This window comes from Stenella coeruleoalba (genome assembly GCF_951394435.1).
Source record: "Stenella coeruleoalba genome assembly, chromosome: 1".
NCBI lineage: Eukaryota > Metazoa > Chordata > Mammalia > Artiodactyla > Delphinidae > Stenella > Stenella coeruleoalba.
In genome coordinates, this window is record NC_137169.1 from 39600265 (window position 1) to 39622377 (window position 22113).

The 22113-nt window shown below is 35.7% G+C and overlaps 1 protein-coding gene across 3 annotated transcripts in view; it reads right to left on the bottom strand.

Moving 5' to 3' along the window:
• Positions 1–22113, bottom strand: part of SPATA6 (spermatogenesis associated 6) — a 158766-nt gene that overhangs the window by 95987 nt on the left and 40666 nt on the right. For 2 of the 3 annotated variants that reach the window (XM_079901666.1, XM_079901665.1), the window contains exons 4-6: positions 12075–12116; positions 10902–11026; positions 1017–1097 (exon numbers count right to left, since the gene is read on the bottom strand). In XM_079901666.1, coding sequence (XP_079757792.1) covers positions 1017–1097; positions 10902–11026; positions 12075–12116 — 248 coding nt within the window. Of the gene's footprint in view, positions 1–1016; positions 1098–10901; positions 11027–12074; positions 12117–21243; positions 21333–22113 lie in introns of those variants that run through there. The other variant, XM_079901667.1, reaches the window with a different exon arrangement.

Here is a 22113-nt window from a genome sequence, read left to right on the forward strand (position 1 = left end):
ATATCTCCAAACAAGTCAGTAACCCAGCTCTGCATGTGGCAAGTACGTGTCATTAGATCTCTAGTAGCAGTGTTTCAGCTTGCATTTAAAAGATAAATAATTAGGCCAAACTCTAACATACCAAATGTCTTGCTAAACAAAGTAAGAAAGATCCCCTTGATAATCTTACAATCATATTTTACCTTTGTTAGCTTGTCAAGTTACCACCCTGAGCAAATTCCCTCTGAAACTGATAATGCAGGAAATTAACATTCTACTTTTTCCACCATAGGTCCAGTTCTGCCCTGTTTGGGTCCTCTAGGCTTTATATAGTACTGGCTCATCATCACAGGCTGGCCACTGTTACCTGGTCATAATGCAGTCACATATGTATGAGTGATGCCTAGACATTATTAGATAACCTGTGGTCAGGGTAGCAAGATGGTCCCAGTGACTCAGTAGGAAGTTAGACCAGAATGTAATATTAGATCCAGATATCTGAGTTTACTGAAGGCAGTTTTTACAAACACAGAAGGTACTTATTAGGCTGAAGTATTGAAGCTTCTCTTGATCTGACAGCACTAGAACAGCCACCAAACTAAGCAACAGTCCCTTAAGGAATTAGAGACACTCAAGAAGCTATACCCACTAACCACCTATATCCCAGCCTGAGAACCTCTGGTCCCATTCGCTAAAAATGTATCCTTTGAACTTTAACTTCTTTAAGATTCATAGAAGCCTCCAACCAAGTTCTCTGTGGAACTTTTTGAAACCAACATCTTTCTGGCAGCCTAATTTCTTTCCATTAAAAAAAAAAAGTACCATCTACCATGTACACCAAGTTTTTCACTTCCACACTTATTAACATGTAACCAAACAGCTAAATACCTAAGATAATTGTTTTACTTAAACTAGAGACTGATCAAAAAAATGTGAAAAGAGTTGTAGCCAAAATAAAAGAATAATGCTTGCCAAATGCCCAATAAATACAAACAAATAAATTAAACCATTAGATATTTTAAATAAATGATTTTAACCTGAGTGTGGCACTTCCTTGAACTTATCAGACATTCGGTAATCACTGAGGTTGTAGAAAATTCCAGCTTTGGAGCAATTCCCTGAGGAAGAAAGAGAGGATATTAGTAGACATTTTAATTTTTAAAAAGCTAATTATTACTGGTGAAAACACGACCTATAGTAACAAACACTTACCAAGGTTCAGCTGCTTTATTTGTTAGTTTGAATTTCTTATTAAGGATAAAGACAACAAACGAATGTTAAATGTTATCAAGAAACAGTTTTACTGCTGATGATTCACTTACAAGTGATTATATCACTTTTATGGAAAAATTCAGACATTTTTCATTTTCAAGTATTTCTCTGTCAATTTTTTAAAGATTTTTAATAATATTTAAAGTCCTAAATATTTGAAAATACTTAATGGATTCTGGCTCTTTTTACTTTTACAGATTAAGATGTACTTAACTACATAATCCAGAAATACTTTGCATAGTCTCCACGTGTCAAAAAAAAAAAAAATCACAGCTCCTGGGTATGCAGCTTTTGAAAACAGAAGAGAGATAAGTCTCTACCAATTCTTCCAACAGTTTTTCCCATAATGTAGCTTACATTCAGATATATGAATGAATGAATCTAGTTTCTATTTTTTGCAACATTTCAATCATCAGCTTAAACACTGTTTTGAGATAAGCAGAGACAAATAGTAAAATTCAAAGGACAGTCACAAAGCACCTGAGAAAATATTTGGAAGCACACAAGTTACATATTCACCAAAACACTAAAAGATACAGTATATTGTCTGTACCCAGGCCAGCTTCACTCTAATATATTGGAGGTCAGATATCTTACCCAGTCTTTGACCTACTAACTTTAAAGTTTCAAATATTACACACTACAAAAAGGTTAAATATGAGTTACCTATGGATTAAATGGACGACTTTTTTTCTGCAAACATACTTTTATTGATAATGCTTACTTGTTAGTTATCCATCGCTGCATAGCATATCACTTAGCAGTTTACAACATAAGTACATACTATCTCACATAGTTCCTAAAGGTCAGCAATCTGGCAGAGGCTGAACTAGTTGGTTCTGGCTTGAAATCTCTCATGAGATTGCAGTCAAGATGTTGTTTGGGCTGTAGTTTTCTGAAAGCTCGACTGAGGCTGGAGGATCTGCTTCCTGAGATTCACACAGTTGTTGGCTGGAGGACTCAGTTCTTTTCTATCTTTTAGCAAGAGAACTCAGCTCTTTCTCGATAGGACTGCCTGAGTGTCCTCATGACATGGTAACTAGTTCTCTCAAAGCAAAGCAAGGAGGAAGACATAATGCTTTTTATGACTTAGTTTCAGAAGTCTAACACTGTCACTGCTGTCACATTCTATTCATTAGAGCCCTTAAGTACAGCCCACATTCTAGAACAAAGGAAACTACCTTTTTAGCAGAGGAGCATCAAAAATTTGGGGGACATGTTTTTAAACCACCACAGTTCACTCTCTGACCACAAATTAAATTCCTCTCATGTGTAAACTAAACTCATGCCCTACTGAAGAAAAAGGAAAAGGAAAGGAAAGGGGAAAAGTCTCATCCTTTTATAACTTCAGCTTGAAATCCAGGATATTGGCATCTAAATCAAACTGTTATTCAGCTGTCTCAGGTATGGTTCTTTAAATACAGTTTCTAGGATACAGTTCCTCACAATTAGAAGACCTATGAACTAAAGAAACATGTGCCCCACATATATTCAAGGTACACATATGCAGCAGGCAGAGGATAATCACTATAGACATTCCTATTCAAAAAAAGAGAATACAAGAGGCAAATAGAAATCACTGGTCCACAGCAATTCTGAAATCAGCCAGGAAAATGTTAGAAGTTTCTCACTTAGAAGTTTAGTCCTATTTCTGCTCAGAAATAACTATCCATAGTTTTTGGCTCCACTCTCTGGGCTCTTGCTTCCATCCTTTGAATTATCATTCCTTTGCAACAAGAGGTAGACAATGTTTAGAGCTATACAGTGTTCTGAGCCTGGGTCCTGTCAATAGAATTTTGGGGGTCCAAAAGGCTTTTCATTTTGTAAGGTCTCTCTCAATTTCAGACCATGCTGGTGGTGTTTCTACCAATATAATGCTCTTAAAAATGTATTTTGTTCTCATCTGAACATAATTGGAGTTCACTTCCTTAGACAAAAGCCACACCCACCTGTACAGGGCTTCTGCTGGTCTTCAATCATCTTCAAGAACATATGTTTAAGCAGCATTATTTACAACTGCCAAGATTTGGAAGCAACCTAAGGGTCCATCAACAGATGAATGGACAAAAAACATGTGGTATATACATATACACACACACACACACACACACACACACACACACACACACACACACACACAACAGACTACTACTCAGCCATAAAAAAGAACAAAACTTTGCTATTAGCAGCAACATGGATGGACTTGTAGGGCATTACGCTAAGTGAAATAAGTCAGACAGAGAAAGACAAATATTGTATGATATCACTTATATGTGGAATCTAAAAAAATACAACAAATTAGTAAATGTAACAAAAAAAGAAGCAGACTCACAGATACAGAGAATAAACTAGTGGTTACCATGGAAAGGGGGAAGGGCCAATAAAGGGGTGGGGAAGTGGGAAGTACAAACTACTAGGTGTAAGATAGGCTCAAGGCTGTATTATACAACATGGGGAATATACCCAATATTTTGTAATAACTGTAAGTGGAAAGTAACCTTTAAAAATGTGATAGAATTCTACATCTTTTTATGATAAAAACTCTGCCAGAAAGTGGGTATAGAGGGAACATACCTCGACATAATAAAGGTCATATATGACAAACCCACAGCTAACATCATCCTCAACAGTGAAAAGGAATGCTGAAAGCATTCCCCCTAAGATCAGGAATAAGACAAGGATGCCCACTCTCATCACTTTTATTCAACATAGTTTTGGAAGTCCTAGCCACAGCAATCAGAGAAGAAAAACAAATAAAAGGAATCCAAATTGGAAGGAAGAAGTAAAACTCTCACTATTTGCAGATAACATGATACTATACATAGAAAATCTTAAAGACACACCAGAAAACTACTAGAGCCCACCAATAAATCTGGTAAAGTTGCAGGATACAAAATTAATATACAAAAATCTGACACATTTCTATACATGGACAACAAAGTATCAGAGAGGGACATTAAGGAACCAATCCCATTTACCATTGCATCAAAAAGAATAAAACACCTAGGAATAAAACTTACCTAAGGAGGCAAAAGACCTGTACTCTGAAAACTATAAAACACTCTTGAAAGAAATTGAAGACAACACAAACAGATGAAAATATATACCATGTTCTTGGGCTGGAAGAATCAATATTGTTAAAATGACCATACTACCAAGGCAATCTACAGATTTGATGCAATCCCTATCAAATTACCATTGGCATTTTTCACAGAACTATAACAAGTAATTTTAAAATTTGTATGGAAGCACAAAAGACCCAGAATAACCAAAACAATCTTGAGAAAGAAGAATGGAGCTGGAGGAATCACACTCTCTGACTTCTGACTATACTACAAAGCTACAGTAATCAGTACAGTACGATACTGGCATAAAAACAGACATATAGATCAATGGAACAGGATAGAAAGCCCAGAAATAAACCCATGCACTCAAGGTCAATTAATCTATGACAAAGGAGTCAAAAATATACAATGGAGAAAAGAGTGTCTTCAATAAGTGGTGCTAGGAAAATTGGACAGCTACATGTAAAAGAATGAAATTATAACATTCTCTAACACCATGTACAAAAATAAACTCAAAATGGATTAAAGACCTAAATGTAAGACCAGATACTGTAAAACTCCTATAGGAAAAACACAGGCAGAACACTCTAACATAAATCACAGCAATTATTTTTTTGGATCCATCTCCTAGAGTAATGGAAATAAAGGCAAAAATAACCAAATGGGACCCAATTAAACTTAAAAGCTTTTGTATGGCAAAGGAAACCATAAACAAATGAAAAGACAATGTACAGAATGGGATAAAACACTTGCAAACAATGTGACCAACAAGGGCTCATACAGCTCAATATAGCTCAATATCAAAAAACAAACAACCCCATCAAAAAACTGGCAGAAGACCTAAACAGACTTAAACTGCCATCTGTATGTCATCCAAAGATGACATACAGATGGCCATCAGGCACATGAAAATATGCTCAACATGACTAATTATTAGAGAAATGCAAATCAAAACTACAATGAGGTATCACCTCACACTGGTCAGAACTCCCAAATTAGGAGTTTGGGATTAGCAGATACACACTACTATACATATAATAGATAAACAAGGACCTACTGTATATCACACAGAACTATATTCAATATCTTGTAATAACCTATAATGGAAAAGAATCTGAAATAGATATATGTATATATAAATGTAGATATATAACTAAATCACATTGCTGTACACCTGAAACTAACACAATGTTGTAAATCAACTATACTTCAATTATAAAAATTGTATGAAAAATATTTTTAATTAAACAATTTTTAAATGTAAAAATTAAAGTAAAATAAAACCTATGTTTAATTAAATTATTTTCTGAGGCAACATCTTGGATCTTTTGGAGGTTTTAATAAAGGATTTTACAGTCACACCCCCTTGGTTTCACCATCAGACCAAAATTTCCTGAACATACCCTAGAATGATTTTTGCTCATAAGTCATTCCTTAATTTCAACATTATCTGCCATTGGGGAAGGCTGAGAATCCTCAAAAACAGTAAGTTCCAACTCCTTTTTGTGTTAACAGGCTTTCCTTTTGCTTCTCTCTCCCCTTATATTTTGCTATAAGCAGCAAAAAGAAACCAGACAGCCCCTCTAATACTGTGTCTGAAAGTCTCCTTACAAAGACCACCCATTCCATCAGGTATTTTTTTCTATATCCCACATTCCAGCTAAACTTTACACCATTACATAACAAGGGCTCTTTTCTCCCCTAATTTCCAATAAAATTTGCCTCATTTTCTTCCAAACACTCATCTGGCAGTTTCTTCAAGGCTCTTCAAGCTTTCATACACACCCCAGCAAAGCTGTCCCAGCTTCGGCCCTCTCCAGAGGCTTGAGTGTCCTCAAACATGGCAGTTGGCTTCCCCAGGAGTGAGTGATGTAAGAGTGAGAGCAAGGAGGAAGCCACAGCGCATTTAATGACCTGGTCTCAAAAGTCTAAAACTATCACTTCACCACAGTGTATCTGTTAGAGTCACTAAGTAGAGTCCATACTTAAGAAACTCTGCCTTTGGAAGAGAGGAGCGTCAAATCATTTGTGGACATATTTTGTAAGTACCACAGCCTGGACTGCAACTTATCACTTCACCCCTCCCAATATATTGCTGGTCATATAGTAAATACTCAGTGTTTTAGCCATTATTTTTAGATCTTTCAAAACCCATGTGTATCAATTGGGGTTTCAGGGAAACAGAACTAACAGAATATATACACAGAGAGATATTTATTTTAAGGAATTGGTACATGCAATTGTGAGAGTGACAAGTCCAAAATCCACAGGGAAAGCTGGCAGGCTGCAAACTCAGGCAAAGTTGATACTGTAGTCTTGAGTGTGAAATATGCAAGCAAGCCAGCAGGCTGGAAACTCAGGATTTCTATATTACGGTCTTGAGGCAGAATTCCATATTCTTTTGGAAACTTCAGTTTTTGCTCTTCAGGTCTTCAATTAATTGGATGAGGTCTTACCTACATTATCAAGGGTAATCTCCTACACGTAAAGTCAAGTGATTGTAAATAGTAGTCAAATCTACACAATACCTTCAGAGTAACATCTAGCCACAACCTAACCAAAATAAATTTAATCATCACACATCGGAAATGTCAGTTTCCTCTATGAAGTCTACAATAAGATGTAATTTATTCAATTCAACCAAGTCATTTAAGTACATACAAAGATCTGTGCTAAGAGGTAAGATCAAAGATGAGAAAGTCACAGATTCTGATTAATATCACTGCCACCAACAACAGCACCTTGTCATGATCTCCATGGCCACCATTGTATCACTAACATTTACTGATCATTCTCTATGTACCAGGTACTAAAATAACCGTTTACAAGTTTTCATTAATCCACCAAACAACGTTATCTCCATGGTATAGTGATAGTAGTAGCCTGTGATAGTGCCAGGATTTAACCCCAGATGTGACTTGAATCCTTGCCACAGCGATGGGTTCAGGAAGTCAGCCTAAGACTCAGATGTCTATGCAGAATCATCAGAATTCTGAGGAAGGGTGCACTGTTGCCTGCCAGGACAGCAAACTACTGATTGGAGTGTGTTCTCCACTCACATCTAAATACAATAACTGATATGATTGAATTTACAACTGCTATTTTGTTGTTCAATTTATATATATGCCATGTCTTTTTATTCTTGTATTCGTTCTAGTGGTCTCATCTGAGTATGCATAGCTTAGTGGTCATCCAATGGACCTGTAAGAGTTCCACTCTTTGTTGATTATCTGTGTGTGGGTTGGGGAATGCACTCAAAGGAACAGCAGGTCTCTAGTCTCCCTTGGCTTTCACTTTTTGCTGGACTCCCACTGTCTCCCCTGAACGTGCATAGTTTCAGTCAGCCAGGAATGAGTGGAAAGCTCATCTCAGCCCTTTTATTGCTCCCTTACTTCCAGGGCCTCCTGTCAACTTTCTGGCAGGTGTGCTGCTCACTCTGATTGGAACTGCAATCGGCCTAGCAAAGCTGTGGGTTTTTCTCATGTGCTTCTAACTGAACCCACCACATTTAGCTGGCAAAGACACAATATTTGCCCTTATGATTGTGACACCAATTCCAATGTGTGGGTTTTCCAACACCACCAAGAAAAGTCTCTGCGACACCATTTGGGTGTCCTGAAATTTAACTCAGCTCTGACACTACCTGGAGAAAGTGTCAGATCCCACAGGTCAAGGGCTCAGTTCCACAAGACTGCTCCTATCTGACTTCAGATGCTCATCACAAGTCCAGGTTGTCACCCACAGGCTACAAATAAGAGGTTCCCATGACCCCTTCCTTGGGTTCGATCAATTTGCCACAGCTGCTCAAAGAACTCAGGAGACAGTTTACTTAGTTTACCAGTTTATATAAAAGGATATGATGACATCCAGTTGGAAGAGATGTCTAGGGTGAGATATGTGGGAAACAGGGAGAAGTTTCTGTGCCCTCACCAGGTGAGCCACTCTCCCAGTACCTCCACGTGTTCACCAACATGGAAGCTCTCCAAACCCCATCCTTTGGGTTTTATACCCGCTTCATTACACAGGCGTGACATTAAATCACTGGCCATTGGTGACTGAACTCAATCTCCAGCCCCTCTATTTCTCAGGGGTGGGGCTGAAAGTTCCAACCCTCTAATCACCTGGTTGGTTCCCCTGGCATCAAGCCCCCATCCTTAGGTTCCCAAGGAGCTTTCCAAAAGTCTCCTCATTAACATAAGAAAAGACACCTTTATAGCTCTTAAACCCAGGAAATTCCGAAGGTTTTATGAGCTCTGTGCCAAGAATGGGGCAAGAAGACCAAATGTATGTTTCTTATTACAAATCACAGTATCACTGCCCAAAATTGATTCTGACCTCTCTGGTAGCAAAGCTACTAATTTTTGCAACTTGCCCCAGGCTTAGTGAAGCTACAATTCTCGCTGGCTATGCAGGGTATGAGAGCTGTCCTAGGCAAGATGACCACATACTTCTGCCATTTTTACCCAAAGTTTTAGCAGCTATTCAAGCACGGATACTTCTTAATTTGTCTTAATTGTCTTAACTGCCGATCAGTTTCCAGTGCCCTAAAACTGCGGCTTGTGACAATTTTGTCCAGTTTTATACTTGTGTGGAGAGAGTAATTGACAGACCCTTCACACCATCATCACCAGAAGTCTCACTTTTTATATTGTTAAAAACAACAGGCCCCAAATTGAGTTGCTTACGCTAAGCCCCGTGTCACCAAACAGATTTAAATTAATTACAGTTTCGGCTCTCCCAGAAATGGAATTTTAAACCAGTCAATCAGGAATCGCCTGATTAGCACTCACTAGGTAATCCATCTGATTAGACCCTCTGCCATCCCCTAAATGAAAGGAACCTTGCAATAATCAACACACTTTTTGGCCTAGTATAATGTCCTTGTTCCTGCTCCTTTCTGGATATAAAAATCTTTCATTTTGCACAGCTCTTTGGAGCTTCTTTCTATCTGCTAGATTGGATGCTGCTTGAATCAAATCAATTTTTGCTCAAATAAACTCAAAATTTTTAATATGCCCCAATTTATCTTTTAAGAACATATATAGACTTTTTGCCTTAGTAATCCAAACTTTTTGATATATGTGAAAGTAACTCAAATTCAATAAGGAAAACTACCTGTTAATGGTCCATATTCTTATGTTTATATTGCCAATTTGGTATAATACAGCATTTTAAATTACTTTTAAAAAACTTTTAATTTTAAAATCAGAATTTTTTTCATTGCAGGCTTCTAGAAAGTCCCTGAAACATTCTTGGAAGACTTTTTGGGCTAATGGACACTGAAAATATCCCAAAGGAGGTATATTTTAATAGATTTGCTAGTCAACTTTTATACTTTCAGCAAGCTGAAATTTGCTATTTCTTACAGGAAATACAGGAGAAGTTACTTAATTCACCATATTGGCTCATGTAGCACTCCAATTTCCTTACTGCTCTAATATCTCCTAAAGTTAGTGAAAAATATTTGTCCAAATAATTTCAATCTAGACAACTTTTACTTTTTTCTTCTTTGAAACAGCAGGGGCTTCACTCAGTCTCTCTAGGCAGAAGGCATTTTCTGCCTAGAATAAAAATATTATTTTTATTTTTAAAATAAATAAATATATTTATTTTAATAAATATTTTAATAATAGGAATAAAAATATTATTTATTTATTTAGGAATAAAAAATTATGAATCATAGGAATAAAAATAATAATAGGAATAAAAATATATTTATTTATTTTAATAAATATTTTAATAATAGGAATAAAAATATTATTAATTATCCAATAAAACTGAAGAAATTGCAGGAAAAGATGAGAGTTGGCTATCACTTAATGCCGCTTTCACTTTTAGGGGTATGAATACGTATTTCCATTACATGAACATGTAATAATTATTCTATCCAAACTCCTACTAATGGACATTTCAATTATTTCCATTTTTCATTATTATGAACAATGCTACAAACGAACATTCCTAAGAAGGCTCTTAGTATGCCAGACAGAATACATCTTAAAGCTATATACCTAGAAGGTCACAGGCTATGAGAATCTTGGCCTTCACTAGATAATCCTGAATTGTGGTTGTTCTGATTTACATGACATAGCAACATATACAAGCTTCCATTTTTCCATGCTTTTGACATTTGTCAGATTTATTAAATTTTACCACTCTTATGGCTATAAAAATGAAATCATATGATTGTTTTAATTTGAATTTTCCTAAATGCTAATGGGATTGTGCACGTTTTCAAATATTTATTGGCCATTCTTTTGGGAGAAAAATAAAGAGAAGAGAGAGAAAGACATAGGGACAGTGGGGAGGGGAGGAAAGGGGGAGAAGAAGAGGAGAGAAATCTGAAGAATATAAGGCAAAATAATGCTTGTTAATTTTGGAAGGTAGATGCGTGCATTTTGGTAAAGTATTTTCATTTAGATTTCAGTATGTTTAAAATAACATCATAATTTCATAAAGCAATTATGTTTTAAAATAAATTAAACTTTGAATTAGGTCTTCACATTTCAGATATTGAGGGCTATGTGTTGGTTTTTGACAATGATCCTGCATCACGATTTGATTCAGAAAATAGTAAGCACTTACGTGAAGGCCAGAAATCTTCCTCATGGTAGCCTGGCGGTTTGAGTCATGGTGTCCAGAAATCTGATTTGGACCCGGGAACATGAAATCTCGTGTATTCTCATCATATGTAGACAGTGTTTCACCCACTACAAGAAAGATATCCTATGATTCAAATTATAACAAAATATGCTATTTAGAAACAATATCATCAAGTACGAATATATAATGCCTGATGCCTTAATGAAATACTTGCTTCAGGGTCATGGACTTAATTTTTTTCTATGAAAGGGAAATTAAAATAAAGTTATGTTAAACGAATTAACACATTTCCTTATTCAGAAATGTCATACATACTACTAATTCTCCCTCCCCCTTTCGTAGAAAGGGGATGTTCATGTAAACTTTTTAAGTACATATGAGTTCCTAGAAAAGAAAATCCTTTTAAACGTATCAAACTGACATAACATTTATACATATAAAACTTAATTACCATCCCCAGAATTTTTTTTTCTATCTTCCATTCTTTTCTACCTGCCATTATGAGATATTAGGTTACATATTGAAAAAAATATAGACATTTTATAGAATTTGTGGTTACCTGGATTAGGTATATATGTGATATTCAAAAAGCTTAGACTACTAGCTTTCAATAAAATATAGTTCTCTATTTCTCACATAAAATAAGGATTTAAGATAGAGTCTTCTATAATCATAGAAATCAGTAATAAAAATAAAACTATCCTTCAGGTTTTAACTCTACCTACTGCAGGGATCTGTACTGTTTATTAAGTAGGTACAGTTTTAATTCCCCTATATTCCCAATAACACTCAATACACAAAAACAAAGATAATGAACTACTTTATCAGCAAAAGCATATTGGTTTAGAAAAATTACAAAAACTTAAAGAAGTTAATTTTTATGAATGTCACAAAATATGCTAGGATCATATCGGGTTATTTCCCACTTTAAATTATGACTATTCAATTTTAGAACAATGTGTTCAAATATAATTTATGTCAATCTTTCTGTATATATTATTTTGGCCTACTGACATTTTACACATAGTAGACCAATGCTAGAGACTCAGCATTGCTCTTACTTTGGGAAGAAGGGGAAAAGATGAGATTTTTTAAAAAGCATTTCATTGAAATGAGTTCACATGTCAATTACCTTATCAAAACACAATACAGTACCTGGCGGAACTAGCTGAATCAACTCAAACAATGCTGTATCATCTGAAAGTTTAAAGAAAAATTTCCTTAAATAAACAAATTTATAATAAACAATAACTAATTGCTTTACCACAGAAGTACCTAAAAGCCAAAGTAATTGCTCAGTAGACTACATATACGCTTACATCTCAGTATATACTGTGTATATTTTCTGGTTGCTATGCATCTTGTGGATTTATTAATCTCTGGTAGAAATTAACCTTTCTAGGTTTTTTTCTGATTTTTTTAAGACTTTATTTTTTTAGAGCAGTTTTATTTACGTTGACAACAAAATTGAGAGAGAGGTACGGAGATTTCCCCTATATACCCTGCCCCCCAAAACATGCATAGCCTCCCCACTATCAACATCATTCACAGGAATGGTACATTTTTTACCAAGGATGAACTTACACTGACACATCGTAATCACCCAAAGTCCACAGTTTACCTTGGGGTTCACTCTTGGTGATGGACATTCTGTGGGTTTAGACGAATGTATAATGACATTATCCATCTTTATAATATGATACAAAGTATTTTCACTGCCCTGCTCCTCTGTTCTCTGGTTATTTATCTCTCTCCTCCCCACAACCCACCCTCCGCCCACCACAATCACTGTCTTTTTATTGTCTCCAGAGTTTTGCCTTCTCCAGAATGTCATATACTTGAAATCATACAGTATATATAGCCTTTTCAGATTGGCTTCTTTCACTCAGTAATATGCATTTAAGGCTCCTCCATGTGTTTTTATGGCTTGATAGCTCATTTCTTTTAGGTGCTGAATAATATTCCATTGTCTGGTTATTCCACAGTTTATTTATCCATTTACCTACTGAAAGACATTGGTTGCTTCCAAGTTTTGGCAATTATGAACAGAGCTGCTATAAACATCCACGTGCAGGTTTTTGTGTAGACATAAATTTTCAACTCTTTGCATAAATACCAAAGAGCAGTATTGCTGGATCATATGGAAAGAGTATGTTCAGTTTTGGAAGAAACCGCCAAACTGCCTTCCAAGGCGGCTGTGCCATTTCGCATTCCTGCCAGCAATAAGTGAGAGTTCCTGTTGCTCTGCATCCTCACCAGCATTTGATTCTGTCACTGCTCCAGACTGTGGGAATTCTAGGAATGTACAGGTATCTCGTTTTAATTTGCGTTTCTCTAGAGACACATGATGTGAAGTATCTTTTCGTGTGCTTATTTGCCATCTGTATATCTTCTTTGGTGAGGTGTCTGTTAAGGTCTTTAGCCCGTTTTTTAAAAGGGCTGTTTGTTTTCTTATGGTTGAATTTTAAGAGTTCTTTTCATATTTTAGATAATAGTCCTTTATCAGATGTGATTTTGCAAATACTTTTTTTCCAACCTGTGGCTGGTCTTCTAATTCTCTTGATTTTGTCTTTCACAGAACAAAAGTTTTTAACTTAACTGCAATCCAGCTTATCAATTATTTTTTTCACAGTTTCTTTCAAAGACGACACTATGGTGTCTTTGGTGTTGTATCGAAAAAGGCATCACCATACCCAAGATCATCTAGGTTTTCTCCTATGCTATCTTCTAGGAGTTTTACAGTTTTGCATTTTCCAGTTAGGTCTATGATCCATTTAGAGTTAATTTTTGTGAAGGGTGTATGGTCTGTATCTGGATTCACTTTTTTTTTGTTTTTTGCATGTGGATGTCTAATTGTTCTAGCACCATTTACTGAAGAAACTATCTTTGTTCTATTGTATTGCCTTTGCTCCTTTGTCAAAGATCAGTTGACTATATTTATAGAGATATATTTCTGGGCTCTCTGTATATTTTTATAAAAATAAATTATGTCTATTTCTTAAGCAGAGTGGTGAGTACAGCTAGGTATATTACAAAACTCACACTTTTAATATGTCTGAAGTACTTTATGATAAAATTTTTAAATAAAAATAAAATATAAATTATGCCCTTTCTACCTTCTAAGAACCCATGAATATAATCTTTCTCTTTCTTTAAATTCTGCTATTTTCATCCAAGGGAAATCTCAGTCATTTAACCGAATACTTATACGTCCAGTTTTTGAGGAAATATTAAATATTCCTTGTAGCTTATCATTCGGGTCTGTAATAAGAAAAAAAACTGATAATAGTCCTATTCCTCAAGCACCTGACATTGTGTTGAAAAGGCAAATATTAAATGAAATAAAGACACAAATAAATATATAATTATAAACTACAAGTACAATAAAGGCATTCAGGTAGTGCTATAAGAAAGTATAACAAGATAATCTTGTCAGGGAGTCAGTGAAGGCTGAGGAGGAGCTCTTCAGGACTTGACCCATAGCATGAATAGGTGTAAACTAGGAGTTAGTGGGGTGGGAAACTAGAGGTTTTCAAGCAGGAGGAACAGGATGTATGAAGGCTGTAAATGGAACATAGCAGGGTAATCTGAGAGATTAGAAGGTTCAAAAACAAACCTCCTGCTAAAATCGACTTGAAAAGGTAGATAACTAAAAAATCTGCTTGAAGGCAGGAGAAACCTAACAAGGTAGTAAAAAAATTACAAGTCTGAAACTCAGTATATGAAGTAAACACAGGACTTCCCTGGTGACTCAGTGGTTAAGAATCTGCCTGCCAATGCAGGGGACAAGGGTTCGATCCCTGGTCTGGGAAGATCCCACATGCCACGGGGCAACTAAGCCCATGAGCCACAACTACTGAGTCCACGTACTGCAACTACTGAAGCCCACGCACTGTAGGGCCCACATGCCACAACTACTGAGCATGTGTGCTGCAACTACTGAAGCCCGTGTGCCCAGAGCCCATGCTCCGCAACAAGAGAAGCCACTGCAATAAGAAGCCCGTGCACCGCAATGAAGAGCAGCCCCCGCTCGCCACAACTAGAGAAAGCCCACACGCAGCAACGAAGATCAAACCCAGCCAAAAATATATATATAAAATTTTTTTAAAATTATCTGTATTATTTTAAAAAACAGAAGTAAACACAGAGAGATAAGCCTGGTATTTGAGGTTACTTTTCCTTTTGGGTATCTGACAGTTCTGACAGAGGTAGCTAAGAGGCTAAGAAGCTGAGTACAGCTTTTGATAAGCTCATACAAAAACTGGAGTATCATGACCTTGGGAAGAGATGAGAAGGGAGGTCTGCAGGTAAGAGAAAATGGCCTGATAAAATGGCTAGGCTATAGGACTGAATCTTGAAAAGGTAAACCAATTCAAAAAGACACATGCACCCCAATGTTCATTACAGCACTATTTACAATAGCCAGGACATGGAAGCAACCTAAATATCCAGTGACAGAGGAATGGATAAAGAAGATGTGGTACATATATACAATGGAATATTAGCCATAAAAAGGAATGAAATTGGGTCATTTGTAGAGACATGGATGGACCTAGAGACTGTCATACAGAGTGAAGTAAGTCAGAAAGAGAAAAACAAATATCATATATTAATGCATATATGTGGAATCTGAAAAAATTGGTATAGACAACCTTATTTACAAAGCAGAAATAGAGACACAGACGTAGAGAACAAACATATGGATACCAAGGGAGAAAGGGGGATGTGGGATGAATTGGGAGATTGGGATTGACATATATACACTATTGACACTATGTATAAAATAGATAACTAATATGAACCTACTGTATCGCACAGGGAACTCTACTCAGTGCTCTATGGTGACCTAAATGAAAAGGAAATCCAAAAGAGAGGGGAAATATGTGTACATATAGCTGATCCACTTTGCTGTATAGTATAAACTAACACAATATTGTAAAGCAACTATACTCTAATTTAAAAAAAGTTTAAAAAAGAGAGTAAACTAAAAATAGATAACCAATGCTATATACTGAATATCTGTATCCCCTCAAAATTCATATGTTGAAATCATAACCCCAATGTGATATTCAGAGTTAGGGCTTTTCGGCGGTTATTAGGGCAAAGCCTTCATTGAAGAGATTAGTGCCCATTAGTGCCACTGGTGCCCAAAAGACCCCAGATAACTTCCTTGCCCTTTCTGCCACGTGAGAACACAGAGAGACAATGGCATTCTATGAACAGAAAGGGGACCCTCACCACACACCGAATCTGCTGGCTCCTTGATCTGGGATTTCCCAGCCTTCAGAAGTATGAGAAATAAACTTCTATTATTATAAGCCACCCAGTCTATGGTATTTTGTTATACCAGCCCAAATGGACTAAGACAGCAAACTAAGAACTTAGGCTTAAATCTGAATCATCCCAAATCCTGTCTAAATTAAGTTGATCCAGAATTGCTAGTGCCCACTAGAAACAATCATAAATCTTGTCTGAAGGAAAATATTTTCATCTAAGGTTTCAAATTATTTCTAAAATTCTTACATACAAAATCTGACATTTAATGAAAATCGACCAGGTATATAGGAAAAAAAGACCATTGGGATCAAAACACAAGAGAAACACAGGAAATAAAAACAGATCAACAGGGCTTCCCTGGTGGTGCAGTGGTTGCGAGTCCGCCTGCCGATGCAGGGGACACAGGTTCGTGCCCCAGTCCGGGAAGATCCTACATGCCACGGAGCGGCTGGGCCCGTGAGCCATGGGCGCTGAGCCTGCGCATCCGGAGCCTGTGCTCCGTAATGGGAGAGGCCACAACAGTGAGAGGCCCGCGTATCGCCAAAACAGAAACAAAAACAAAGAAAAACAGATCAACAAGAGATCCAGAAAAATTAGTTATCAGACTGCAACTTAAAATATGCTTAATATGCTCAGGAAAATAAAATATAAGATTGAGAATGTCAGCAGAGAACTAGAAACTGTTACAAAGAACCAAGTGGAAATTTTTCAGCTAAAAAATAACCAAAAATTAACCACAACGAACGGATTTACCAGCAGATTACAAATGACCCAAGAGAGAATTATGGAATTGGAAGACAAAAATAAATATCTTGAGAGAGGCACAGAAAGCCCAAAGGTTGGAGTAACAAAAAAAAAGGAAAAAAAAAAGGATAGAGTAAGAGGATCTAACAATGTGCAACTGGTTTTGTAAAAAGAGAGAAGAGAAAAGGGCAAAAGAAATATTTGAAAAGTTAATATCTCAGAGTTTATCTGAAGAAAGATACCAAGATACAAACACTAAGCAGAACAAATTTTTAAAACACACACACACAGAGTTGGGCACATCAAAGTAAAACTACAGGAAAACAAAGACGTAAGAGAATATGTTAAAAGAAGCCAAGAGAATATGTTAAAAGAAGCCAGCAGGGCTTCCCTGGTGGCTCAGTGGTTGAGAGTCCGCCTGCCGATGCAGGGGATGTGGGTTCGTGCCCCAGTCCGGGAAGATCCCACATGCTGCAGAGCAGCTAGGCCCGTGAGCCATGGCCGCTGAACCTGCGCGTCCGGAGCCTGTGCTCCGCAACAGGAGAGGCCACAACAATGAGAGGCCCGCGTAACGCATAAAAAAAAAAAAAAGCCAGCAGAAAATGACAAAATACCTTCAAAGAAGTAACAATAAAATTAACAGATGATTTCTCAACAGAAACTAAGGGAGCAAAAAGACAATGGAATAGTATTTTCTAAGGGCTGGAAGACAGTCATACCAATATTCAGCAAAAATATACTTCAAAAAAAGTAAAGACATTTTCAGATAAATAAAAATCAAGATATCTATTATCAAAAGACTATAAGAAAGGAATTATGAAAGGACATTCTTCAGAAAGACACAATAAACTGAGAAGCTCAAAAAGTGAAAGGAAATAAAGAGCAACCAAAAAGGTAAAATACAGTTGTAAAGTGAAATGAATGATGCCTATACAATAATAGCAATAATATTCTGTGTAGTCTCATTGTACACTAAGTTAAAATGCATAACAAAAAATAACATATAATCTAGAAGTTAAGTAGTTGTAGGTTCTTCATTGTCCTAGAAGAGGTTAAAATAAAAATATGTACACAACTCTGAAAACTCAAGCATGCATGCTGTATTCTCTATACTAACCACGAAAAAAACAAAATAGTTAAAGAACATGTACCCTCAAGCTAATAAAAGTGTAGAAATTAAAAAGCAAAAAATAGTTAATTCAAAGAAAAGTAGAGGACTTCCCTGGTGGTCTAGTGGCTAAGACTCCATGCTCGGGTTCTTTCCCTAGTCAGGGAACTAAATCCCACATGCTGCAACTAAGAGTTTGCATGCCACAACTGAAGATCCCACAGGCTGCAACTAAGGCTCACGAGTGCCACAACTAAGACCTGGTGCAGCCAAATAAATAAATATTTTTTAAAAACTACTAAAAAAAAGAAAAGTAGAAAAAGAAAAGCACTAATATTCAACAATCCAAACAAATAAAAAGTAGATATCAATATGGTAGATTTACACCAAAATATATCAGTAAAAACATTTTTTTAATTTAATGTTTTTAGATAATGAGGATTCACAACAAATTGTCAGAATACAGAGATCTCATATACCCTTTATCCAGCTTCCCTCAGTGGTAACACCTTGCAAAACTATAATAAAATATATCACAACCACTGTGACACTGATACAATCTACTTATTTTATCCTAATTAAAAGTTTTAATTGTACTCATTTGTATGTGAATGTGTATGTCTATATTTAGTTCTATACACTTTTTTTTTTTAACATCTTTATTGGAGTATAATTGCTTTACAATGGTATGTTAGTTTCAGCTTCACAACAAAATGAATCAGTTATATATATACATATATTCCCATATCTCTTCCCGCTTGCGTCTCCCTCCCTCCCACCCTCCCTATCCCACCCCTCCAGGCGGTCACAAAGCACCGAGCTGATCTCCCTGTGCTATGCGGCTGCTTCCCACTAGCTATCTACCTTACGTTTGGTAGTGTATATATGTCCATGCCTCTTTATCGCTTTGTCACCGTTTACCCTTCCCCCTCCCCTTAGCCTCAAGTCCATTCTCTAGTAAGTCTGTGTCTTTATTCCTGTTTCACCCCTAGGTTTTTCATGTCATTTTTTTTTTAATTCCATATATATGTGTTAGCATACGGTATTTGTCTCTCTCTTTCTGACTTACTTCACTCTGTATGACAGACTCTAGGTCTATCCACCTCATTACAAATAGCTCAATTTCGTCTCTTTTTATGGCTGAGTAATATTCCATTGTATATATGTGCCACATCTTCTTTATCCATTCATCCGATGATGGACACTTAGGTTGTTTCCATCTCTGGGTTATTGTAAATAGAGCTGCAATGAACATTTTGGTACATGACTCTTTTTGAATTATGGTTTTCTCAGGGTATATGCCCAGTAGTGGGATTGCTGGGTCATATGGTAGTTCTATTTGTAGCTTTTTAAGGAACCTCCATACTGTTCTCCACAGTGGCTGTATCAATTTACATTCCCACCAACAGTGCAAGAGGGTTCCCTTTTCTCCACACCCTCTCCAGCATTTATTGTTTCTAGATTTTTTGATGATGGCCATTCTGACTGGTGTGAGATGATATCTCATTGTAGTTTTGATTTGCATTTCTCTAATGATTAGTGATGTTGAGCATTCTTTCATGTGTTTGTTGGCACTCTGTATATCTTCTTTGGAGAAATGTCTATTTAGGTCTTCTGCCCATTTTTGGATTGGGTTGTTTGTTTTTTTGTTATTAAGCTGCATGAGCTGCTTATAAATTTTGGAGATTAATCCTTTGTCAGTTGCTTCATTTGCAAATATTTTCTCCCATTCTGAGGGTTGTCTTTTGGTCTCCTTTATGGTTTCCTTTGCTGCGCAAAAGCTTTTAAGTTTCATTAGGTCCCATTTGTTTACTTTTGTTTTTATTTCCATTTCTCTAGGAGGTGGGTCAAAAAGGACCTTGCTGTGATTTTATCAGGAGTGTAGGTTTGTGTATTCACCACCACAGCCAGGATACAGAATAGCTCCACCACCACATGATCTCTTATGTTGCGCTTTTGCAACCACATCCACCTCCCTCCCCAACCCATCCCTAATCCCTGATAACCACTAATCCCTATAATTATATCATGCATTTTTAGAAATACTCTAAATGGTCCAATTAAAAGATAGATTAGATTAGAACAAAACAAAACAAAAAATTCTCTCCAAGTACCACTCATAAGATACATGCAAAATGTTAAGAATACAGAAAAACAGAAAATAAAAATATAGACAAATATATAACATGTGACAACTAAAAGAAAGCTGCTTTGGCTATACTATAAAAGATAAAGTCATCATTAAAGCAAAAGCATCAAAATAATAAAAGGTTCAATTCACCAGTTGATAAATGCCTGGCAAGACTGGTCAAGAGAAAAGACACAAACTACTAATATCAGGAATGAAAAGAAAGACATAGAGATATTTTAAAATCCTAAGGCATTACGAATAATTTCATGCTACAAATGTATTGAATGTGTCTTATCTGAATCACTGTCAAACAAAATATGATTAAACAATTATAGAACAATTGGGGAAATGTGAACTGAGTGGATATTTGATGATAGTAAGAAACTGTTAATTTTTAGGTGTTCCTTTATTTTAGATATCCATATCTATAAATGAAAGGATATATGATATCTGAGATTTACTTCAAAATAATCTGATATATTAAAAAAATCAAGTTCCTACAAAAAGGAAACTTAAAACTTATTCAGGTATAGAAAAAACTGAATAGCTGTGTACATATGTGTGTATATACAGATATATGTGTAGATGCACACACACATACACAATCCATTATTTAAAACCTTACAACAAAGGAAACACTAAGATGACTTCATTGGTGAATTTTCAAACTTTTAAGGAAGAAAATAATGCTGATTACATGCATACTCTTTTGCAGACCAGTAAAAGAAGGAACACTTCTCAACTTTATAAATCCAGCAAAACCTTGATACTAAAACCTGACAAGAACCTTACAAGAAAGGAAAATGACAGGCAATCTATTTCATAAACAGAAATGTAAAAATCCTATATAAAACATTATCTAATCAAATCCATCAATATATTAATATGGTTTAATATTCAAAACTAAAGCAACATAATTCACCACCTGAACAGAATAAAGCAGTATTTCATAAAAGTTAATAATCATTCGTTTTCAAATAAAAATCTTAGCAAACTAGAAATAGAAAAGAAGTTTTATAATCTAATAAAGGCTATCTACCAAAAACCTAAAACAAACATCATACCAAGTGATGAAATGTTGAAGCTGTCTCTCTGAGATCAGAAATGAGACATTCACTTCATTCACTGCTATCACTACTATCATTCACTTCAACATTTTATTGGAGTTCTAAACCACTGAAAGCATAACAGAGCAATAAAAAGAAATAAAAGATATAACTATAACAAAAGAGAAACTATAATTCTATCATTTACAATGTGATTGTGTACATAAAAAGTCCAAAGGAATCTAAAGACATTTTTTAAATCAATACATATAGTGAGGTTGCTGGAAACAAGGTAAATATGTCAAATAATATATTTTTTTATATATCAGCAACAGTTAGAAATGACATTATAATCTTGTTTAAAAGTGTGAAATACCTAGAAAAATAATGAATTAAAGATATTAAAAACTGCTACACAAAAGAAAAAAATTAACAGAGGAATATACATGCTTGAGAGACATCAACCAATCATAATGTATGGACCTTACCTTTATCCCAATTCAAACAAAAGACTTATTTTTTAAGTTATAAGATAGTTGAGGAAATGTGAACTGAACTGATATTTAATATTAAAAAATTGTTCATTTTTAGGTATGGTATGGTACTGTTTCTATATTTTAGATATTGATATCTAATAGATAAAAGCATATTATGTCTGAGAGTTCTTCAAAATAATCTGGAAAAGGGTGATGAAGTAGAGAGATACAGTTAAAACATTAGCCATGAGTTGATAATTATTGAGCTGAGTGATGAGTACGAGGGGGTTCATTATTCTCTTTTAGTGTCCACTTTGTATATTTATAAAATTTTCTCTAAAAATGTTTTTTTAATGTTTTTGATTAGAGAAAGTTGTGTGCATGTGCTCTAATAGCATCACCGTGAGAGCTC